The 9,810-nt window shown below is 39.0% G+C and overlaps 1 protein-coding gene across 1 annotated transcript in view; it reads right to left on the bottom strand.

Moving 5' to 3' along the window:
• Positions 1 to 405: 405 nt before the first annotated feature.
• The window catches only part of aopep (aminopeptidase O (putative)), a 30,782-nt gene continuing 21,377 nt past the window's right edge, over positions 406 to 9,810 (bottom strand). Inside the window, exons 8-11 of the mRNA XM_035658869.1 lie at positions 4,401 to 4,503; positions 4,079 to 4,186; positions 3,495 to 3,538; positions 406 to 540 (exon numbers count right to left, since the gene is read on the bottom strand). Coding sequence (XP_035514762.1) covers positions 474 to 540; positions 3,495 to 3,538; positions 4,079 to 4,186; positions 4,401 to 4,503 — 322 coding nt within the window. The 3' untranslated portion in view covers positions 406 to 473. The remainder of the gene's footprint in view (positions 541 to 3,494; positions 3,539 to 4,078; positions 4,187 to 4,400; positions 4,504 to 9,810) is intronic.

The raw sequence follows: 9,810 nt of genomic DNA, 5'->3' as shown, positions 1-9,810 counted from the left end.
CTTCTATAACCAGAAACTAGTCTAATGAGTAGACACAAGACTATGAAATTATTGCTCTATGCATGCATGCGCCAGGTACAATAGGATCACAACAAATGCTAAATAAGTACTTTAACGGTCAACATCAGTACCCCAAAACAACATCTGTGTGTTAATTTGTTGCTATTACACATTATGATAAAGAAACATAAAAAGGAGAAGATGCCTTTAAGCACAGAAAGGAAAAGAGAGGTTCAGATAGCACAAAACCAATGGTGCTGAATTATTGTATTACTGTTTGGACTACAAGTTAATTGAGCATAGAAATAATGTATTTTATACATTTTAGTTTAAATTGATTTAAGAGTGAAATGTTTGTTTAACTAGTTCATTTGGTTGGTGGTTTAGCTTTTTATGAAACTATATTATATATTTTAAGGAAACGATATCAAACTCTATAGTTTTTTATAAATGACAGAAGAAAGAAGGACTCTTCATACCTTTGGAATTCCCGGTCGATCGAGCCAGTCAGCATAAATAGCACCGAGTGTTAGGCCTTTTCTGGAACACAATGGCACAAGTGTTAGTATTATTCCTATTATTATAGCAATGACTGTTATTGCCCAAGACAACCTATGAAAACATGGCTCTGGGAAAATACTGTGAGGGTCATGCGGACTTGAGGTTTAGGCCAACACCTTAAACAAAAAGAGGGGCACACCCACTTTCCTATGCACGGACAAGCAAACAGGCATGTGCAGACAATGAATTGGATTTATATGTACACATGTAGGGTAAGCAATAATGTGTGTATATGTGTGTGAGTGTAGATGAGGAAGGGCTCAAGTGGATGGTTTTCACGTCAAAATGTTCATATGTCATACACTAAATAGACACTGTGACAGAACTGGCTTGCGAAGACAAATGTGCCCACATATAAACATTTTATAAGCAGTCCAGTGTGTATGAAAACTGTAAAATATACAAAGTACACACCAAGTCGAAGAGTAACTGCACATCACATTTCATCAATCCTTCCCGCCTGTGCTTAAAGGAAAATTCCACACTTGGCTAGTCTGAAGCAGTTACTGTATATCAATCTGTGATATTCAGCCCATTAAAGGAGTTATTTTGTAATGAAAAGTTGTAATTTACATTTCTGTACACCCATTTTCTCTCAGTTATGCTCTTCTAACTGAAGGTCAATTAGTGATATCCCACATTAGCCAAAAACATATTTTAAAGATCTAAGTCCAATCGGAATACGCAGATAAGGGAATCTCAAGTAAACACGCCTTTGCACATTTTTTCTCCTAACAAAATGCTTAAGCATTTCTTTTACATAGCTTAAACATGAACAAATAGCTAAATATAAACACAACCACATGTGTTGTACACAGCTTTTCCATGACAGTGTGGTTGCAACATGTTTCTGTCATCTATTACAGCAGTGGTCCTGAAGGGACCCCTTTTCTATCATTGAGTAAACTGATGACCCCTCATTAAGTAACATATTTTATAGAGGGTTAACCCTTATAATTAATCAATAACAATAACAGCACAGAACAACTGATTAAGTGTGCAATTTAAACCACATAGTGAACACAGTAACTGCAGGAAGGGAATCACTGTATTACGGTACGTAAATAGGTCTATTTAATTGTAATGCTCATTACATGCCAGAAAACTGTGCTAATCGTAACCCTTTCTTAATAAAGGTGCCATAAAGGGTTTAACCTATGTGTAATTTAAGCACATCTCAGACTCACCTCTACATTGCTAGACTTGGCTCAATATCAGTCCAACTGTACTTTACCCCCTCTTAACGCTTTAAACTAATAGCTAATATTAGCAACACACTCACAATAAATTGTGAATGTCAAGGCAAGCTATTCAATACAAGATATTTAAACTTTGTACCATAGTGTTGCACCAACAAGCTGGAGGGCCAATAGACAGACCATTGACCAATAGTGAGCCACACCACCGGGGCTAAAAATGGTTTGAAGAGACTGGCATTTTGTTGCAAGGTCAAGACTTTGCTCCTTGCTTCCACAAGTCCGAGTCCCAATGCGTCATTTCCTATTGTATATTTGCTGGCAACTATGGCAAATGGAGAATGGGCGTTCAGTAAATTGAAGCTCATAAAAATCTCTTTACACTCTACAGTGTACTAGAAGAGGTAATACTCCCCATAAAGTACCAATTTCCCCAGAAACTGGACATTAAAAACATCATCAGTGATATCACCACAAGGAAATTTTAGCTCTTGGCATTTGGAGTTGAACCAAAATATGTGTAATATAAAATATAAATAAAGACTAAACATCTGCCACACCAACAAAGAGACACTATAAAGTAGGATTATATGGGATTATGTGAGCATAGTTTTCTGTTTGGGCAAACAAAAGGTTAATATAGTTAATACACCACACTGTCAAATATGGTTTTATAATAGGACTAAATAGAGATAAGCTTTATGTCTCATGAGAGCAGCCAAGACGTGTATCTACCGGTTCTTTCATGTTGAGCTTAGTTACTTTATTCCATTTTATTTGTTATTCACCGTAATGGAGATATATGAGAACATACTGTCTTGAGCTATGGTGATGCCTGAAAACAGTGGTTTCTTATTAACACAAGTAAATGATTGTATTGATTTTTTAAATGCGTGTTAATCATTTTTAGGTTTAGTCTTGTAAATATTATGTTCCCAATTTAGACTAGAATGGGCAGGGTACATTACCCTGCAGCCTGCACACAGGATGGCCATGACCCTCAACCGTGAGTGTCTATTCTCATCCTAAACCTTACTCTTCTGGAGGGTTGTTTACTGAAAGAGGCATCAGATCCAAATATTGACTTCCCCAACTTCCTCTGTTTAATTCAATCTATCTCTACTAGTCCAGCAGCACACTCCACATGACAGAAAAGGCAAAAAAAGACAACATTCAGAGCAGAGGAAGAGAGGGCTAAGAACAGAAGCGTTAAAGTGCTGGGAGAAACAAAGTGAAAGACAGACAGGGAGAGAGAGAGGGACAGAGAGACAGGCAGTAGAAGAGGTTAATGAGGCAATCAGGAGAAATAGAGAACTGAATGATTAAGTGAGCGCAGAGAGGGAGAGAGAAAATTAGAGAGGAGGAGAGCAGGAGGAGCAGTTATCCTTTTACACTTCAATTAATATCAGAGTGGATGAGACTGCTCTCTTAACAGGATTGGTGTTGGAAGCTTTTGCTGGTCATGTTTCCACAGCAGGACCAAGTTAGTCAAAGAACAGAGGCAAAATCAACACATACTCATGTTTTGACAGTAATGAGTCACATCTGTTAAGAAAAAAAAATCTAATCCTAAACTCAAACAGAAAACTAATGAAAAACATATCTTTAAATTTGTCTGGAACTGGAAACTAGGCTACCAATACTTGAGCAGAAACCAAAGTGGGTTTAATGCGTCTTGGCATATTTTTCATTATTCATGAATTACACTGTGAGCATTATTCATAGGCTCTTACATACCTCTCCATGTCGGGAAAGTTAATCAGCAGCATTCGCAGGAAATCCTGTCCAAGAAGAACAAAAAGAGATAGACAGAAATGGAGGCATTTAGGGAGGTTTGGGAGGAAGAAAAAAAAAAGAAAGAGAAAGGCATACCTGATCTTAAGTCAGGAGTACAAGGTCAAACTGTGTTTATGTTACATCCATTATTTAGTGAGAAGACTCAGACTGCCACCGCAGAAACAGGAGCCAGGTGGAACACATCACATCACATCACACACACAGACACACACGTACATACAGACTTCCAGGTGTGATCACTCAGCTTTGTGGCCCCAGCCGAATAAACATATGTGGCTAAAAGCTGATGTACGGCCATCAATTTGAAAGGCTGCTGGTCATTTTTTTAACTATTCTAACACAGCTGACATGAACCTCCAATTAATTTATGGAAATAACACCGTGCCTCAGAGACAGGTCATATCAAAACAGTTCAAATCTGAGCTCAGGTTTTATTAACAGCCACTCAAGTAGCTGTAGGTCAACAACAGGGTTCTCTCTTAAGTTAATCAAGTAAAAATGAGTTTCCTATACTACAGCCTCACCTGAGACAAAATCAGTTGCCCATGGTATTTCTTCACAAATAATCTGAAGAAGTCAATGAACTGTTGCTCTCCCACTTGGCTGCCTAAGAACCTGAGGAGGAAGTAACCCTGGACAAAGGGACAAGACAAATAAATATATGATCCATCAAAGACAACACAGAGAAACACAGCGGCAACATCTATAGTGAATACAAGCACATCTACTGTAACAAAAAGTGGGCCACCTAAAAGGATATTATAGGATTTTTTTTATAGTTCCCTTCCTTTCCTACAACCTTCATCAATTTTTCCTCCTTTCCTTTCTGCCCCACATTTATCTCACCTTGAGGTAGTGGACTTGCATGAAGGCTTTGTCAGGGTTGAGGGCATGTTTAACTGTGGAGGAGCCAGACTCACTGACCTGACCAGTGTTTTCCATGTTAGGTCTGCAAAAGGACAAATAGAGCAGAGAAACAAAAACACACACAGAAAGATAAGACAGGTAAGGAAATGTGCATACACAGGGGGAGAGGGATGACGTTAGAGAACCTAAGCAAAGAGTTTTTTATTCCATCCCACTCTAACAGACATTTTAGTTGCAGGAAAACCACAATTTCTACAGAGCAAGAATACACTGTCAGCAACACGAAATCCAGCCACTCAGCCAGTCCTCTCAATGGTGAACACATTGCCAAGTTGCCATACTTGCCTGAGGCAGGCTGGAAATCAAACTGCAGATTTATAATAGCATGCTACGCTGTTTATATGACCTCACAGTGCTGCGCTCTGACTTTACTGCCCGTGACTCACTGAGCGAACATATAACACTTCCACAAAAAAGTACCCCCGTCTACAGGCACAGAAGAGGCATGCTCTAGGTTTCGCCTTCCCTGTCACACAGATACAAATCATCCCTTCAACCTCCATAAACACACAGACAAACACACATAAAACCAATAAAAGACAAACAAACAGGGCGCTGACGTGGGATGCTGTGCAATGATAGTTTCAGTTAGCCGGTATTGATCAGGCTGAGCAGATTAACTCAGTGTGCCAATAGGAAGGCCTTGAAGGATCACCCTCCTACCAAGTCGATACGCTAGGCGCCTGGCCCACTAATCAATACACCTTTCATCACTGGCTAGCACTTTTCCAGAGGAACGCTTCATGACAGGGCCAGACACACACACACACAGATAAACAGGGAGACCATAAACACACATTCAAAATCGCATTCACACCATTCATGTATGACCTAAAACCACAATGTTTAATCTCTCGAGTTAGGCTTCAGCTATGAGCCACAAGTTGGTCTTTGTCCAGGCATGGTGAGCAGAAGAGCAGGGACAAGGGGGGAGATGAAGTAGATTAGGGTTTAGCACAAAAACAGGAGGAGGAGGATGTGTGGGAGAAATTGAGGACAGGAGATAGACGGGAATGTTTGGTTTGCTCAGTGGACTGAGAGAGGAAGTCATCAGCTTCTTGGAATTTCTAAATTCGACTGGACACTCTTAAAAAGACTTTCATCATTCAAAAAAGGGTGTGCTCCCCATTGAGTGCATGCGCGCATGTCATATAAACGTTACGTGTAAGAAAAATTACAATACTAATGACCTGAATTGGGAAAACCCATTTTGAAACACCTTTGGAACAGTAATGATGCTCAGTGTCTATACATTAAAAACAGTGGATATATGGATTTACAGAAGGAAAAACCTGTATTATAAAATACATTGTTTTAGTTATCAGTTATTCTCCATGTATCATGGCCACATGGCCATTAACTTGGTCTCTGCCAAGTCTCCTGCCCGTAGTGCCCATGTCTGTCTGTTACTACTGATAAGATGAAATAGACTCTTTTTATGACAGCAGGACGTGCCGTATCCCTGGGAAATTGTGTGTGTGTGTGTGTGTGTGTGTGTGTGCATTTGCCAGACAGAGAAGTACAGAGAGAAAGAGGGACTGGATCAAGAGGCAAAAACAATGACAGAACATGTATTTCTAGAAGAGAAAATGTGTCGGTTTCGTGCGTCAGAGATACCGCCGGCACAGTGCGGAGAGGGAAAATGTTTATCCATCACTGCCGTGTTAGACAAAGGAACTCCACCCTTCCCACTGTCCAGACCAGGGATGTATGGATGTGTAAATCCCTGTCTTTCGTCGTCTCTCTTTGTCAGTAATGATTTACTACAGCTTTAATAGGAATCGCTGCTCGCTGCCTTGGAGAATCAAACAATAGCTCAATGTATCGCAGAATAAATGGTGCTCTTATCTGACTCGTAGGCCATGTGTGTGAGAGGGAGGGTGGTTGTGTGTGTTTGTGTGTGTCTGTGAGTAGCCATGCATATACCTGGGTGTGTCTGAGATTGAGAGAGAGAAAGAGCGGGAGGAAATCAGGAGCTATTACTGACAGAACTTAATGTGAAACGTACACACGCACACACACACACACTTAGAGGTTTATAGCTCCGCGAGCCATATCCTGACAAATTACACTGGGTTGACTGTGGAAACCGGATAAGGTAGAGCAGCACTCCCAGCAGCCCAGTGAATCAGCAGGGAGAATGGCGTCTGGCCCAGGCTGCCCTAAATATAACTCATCTGAAATGGACTGATAAACACTGGCCACTGGGGCCCCTTCTGGATCACGGGGTGTCGATTGTGACCCACTGAACTTGGAAAGCACAATTTGCCATTTAGCCTTTATATGTGTATTTGTGTGTGTGTGTGTGTATGGCGGTGAGGTTCTGCATATCTCTCTGTAGATCCCATTGCGTTTCCTTTCCCTTCACAGGGTTGTCTCTGACATGTCTCTGTGCATTTTGACAACCAGTTTGTGTTTATTCTTATAATGTTTCTCCACAGTTGTAATGCTTAACAGTGGAGCCCGCCTCAGAACTTGGACATACTGGCAGTTTGGCCGAGACCAAAAAGTAGCACGGCTTGCTCCCAACTTATAGTATACTATGATCTTAGTTACATCAAACCTTCCAATGCCCCATATGGTCACAGTGTTAATGAGAGTTTTTCTGATAAGACAGACAAATTATCGCCCGATATTGGGAAACTTCCATTTTTATAAAATAACGGGATAATTAAATTATATACAAAAATATATTATATATTATATATGTTAAATTATATATATTAATAATATTTTTTAATTCTAGTGCAAAACAATTGATAGGCTTTAACCTTACTAGAAATAAATTTACATTTAAAGAATCAGAACTGTTGCTTGTTTGTTGTTGTGTAAACAATAGTGATGTCAGTTAGATTTGGTTCGATCAGAGCCATGGGTGTACATATCTTCCATTTTTGCTAGACTTTCGTACCCTCAGTTGTGTTAAAACTACAGGTTGTAAACTTCTTGTTAAAACACAAAAATGAGAAGCAGGTAATAATTGGTTATTGTATCGGCTGGAAAAAATATATTGTGTATCCCTAACCAATATATATCATGATATGGCAAACATACGCAAAATCATATACAAAATAATCAAACGAAGAGTATAAATAGAAAGAATACAATGCTTAATGAAAGACCACTGTTTGAGACTGAATGAACAACTGGGAAGGGGTCAAAGTAATTGGCCAAAGAAAGATCAAGGACACCACATACAAAGACAAAGACCCTCCTTGAACTGAGATAGGGTTACAGTCTCCCTCCCACGGACCCATGAGATGTGGTTAAAAGCACCTGAAAGTTGAGATTTTTTGTGGGGTGGGGTTATGGTTAGAGTACACTATTCCCAAGGTCAAGAATCATGTTATGTCATCAAAACCCATGTGCAAAACCAAAAAACTTCAGCAACTCATTTTGTTTTTGTTGTTGTTTTTGATTTAATGTTGCTGCACAATGTGAGTTGGGATATAAAAAAAAATGGTAACGCCTCATTTTACTGGTCTGTAATTTGCTAGTAATTTCTTGATAATTTCCTGCGAGGGTTTCCTGGTAATAACTATGTAAATTTCCTAGGATAATATTAATTTTCTTGAAAGAACGGCTCTGCTTCAATCCAAGTAAATATTCAGTTATTATTCATTTATTACTGGCAACCTTATTCTTCATATTGAATTGTATGCTTGCCTGTAGGCCCATTTCTGCATGTTCAGCTGACCTGCTGTGCACCAAGATACTCTCTACATTACACAGCAATTAATTGGATATTATTGAACACTGACTCTATTTTCCACATAATTAGTTCTTAATTGAAAAGCTATTTCAAGGAAACTTGAAAATCATCTGAAATTATTGAGAAATGACAACCAAACAGGGAATATTGATGCTCTAAGAAAACTGCATTGTATTTGCAGAGTAAAAACTGTACCTGACTGTGTTTAGTCATTAAGATAATGTATGAGCAGGGTTCCTTCATGCCTCAATAGGCTTTATCGTTGCTTTAAGAGATGTGAGGATTAAGAAATAGCTTTTCCTTGGGTGCCACTTAAGCAATTACTTGTCTATTCAATACTGTGTTTCCATGTAACATAATCAGTAAAAATTTATGAATCCACTCATATGGGCATATAAGTCTGTGCCTATGTGTGAGTGCATGTATTGCTAGGGAATTTTGCAGAAGTTAAGTTTTATGTTGTTGATTTAACCCTGTCAGGTGCAGAGAAACCTAATACTGATCCTTCTAATCACCCATGCGTCTGCCTCATAGGGGAACACCCTGATAGACAGACAAAGCTCTCAAGTATATGTTTAACCCTTTCGTTCACACACAGATTCCTATTTCAAGATATATCTTTGGTCACAATAATGAATTTTATCATATTTAAGCCTACCACAACTGTGAAACTTCACAATGCACAACATACACTAGAGGCTATCAGCAGAAAGAGTAACACATTTACAAACAAAGTCATCCTTGAAGCACTGCAGCCATTTAAAGCCATTTAAACCCATGAGGATGGTCATGAAAGGTAACAAATAAAAATACAAACACTGAAGTGTTCCACTAATGTAGCTTGCACCATTCAGGATAGCTTAAATTGATTTGAATTCTAAATACTATTCATTTATAAGTGTTTCCATTCTGTGATGACAACACATTAATAGTGAAGTGACATAGAAGTTTGTGCGAAGCAGAAGTGCCATGAAATCAATAAAACATTGATTTGCTGTCACGTTCTGTACGGTCTCTTACAAGCGTGAATGTCAATAGCGTAATCTCTAGTGAAGAGGCTTTTTTTATTCAAAGGAAGCAACAATATAAAAAGTACAGTGCTAACAACATTTTCCCACCCTCAAACGGTTAACTCCAGGCTGAGGTTTACACCTATAATCCCCTGATGACACTGTGCTTCCACCCTGGATAAAACAAACAGGGTGTGGGTCCCACATTGTCAGGATCAGATGAAGAGTTTGTGTTTGTGCGTACTTGCTTTTCTAAGACATGACAGTACAGTACACCTGGATATACTTGCCACACCTGCCACACCTGTACCCCTGGAATGCATACTGTATATTTCAAGCTAATATGTGTGTCTGCACATGCAGACACTACCAGATGCCTTAACCTAAAAAAACAGAATAGACTGTGTCTACTATGGAGAATTAGTTAAAGACAAATGCAACTTAAACATTGTCTTCTCCTTGAATGAAAGTGCTCCTAATGCATATTTTCGACAGGGCAAAATATAAAAGAATTATATGTGAACATTTTCAATTTCATGTCATTATGTTCTGCTTTAAGCATGCCTATTAAAGGTGCTGCTGCACTATTCTATATATATATATATAT

The sequence above is a fragment of the Morone saxatilis genome, unplaced genomic scaffold, assembly GCF_004916995.1.
Source record: "Morone saxatilis isolate NCDOM2014 unplaced genomic scaffold, NCSU_SB_2.0 Contig16, whole genome shotgun sequence".
NCBI lineage: Eukaryota > Metazoa > Chordata > Actinopteri > Moronidae > Morone > Morone saxatilis.
This window is presented reverse-complemented; position numbering and strand designations above follow the sequence as displayed.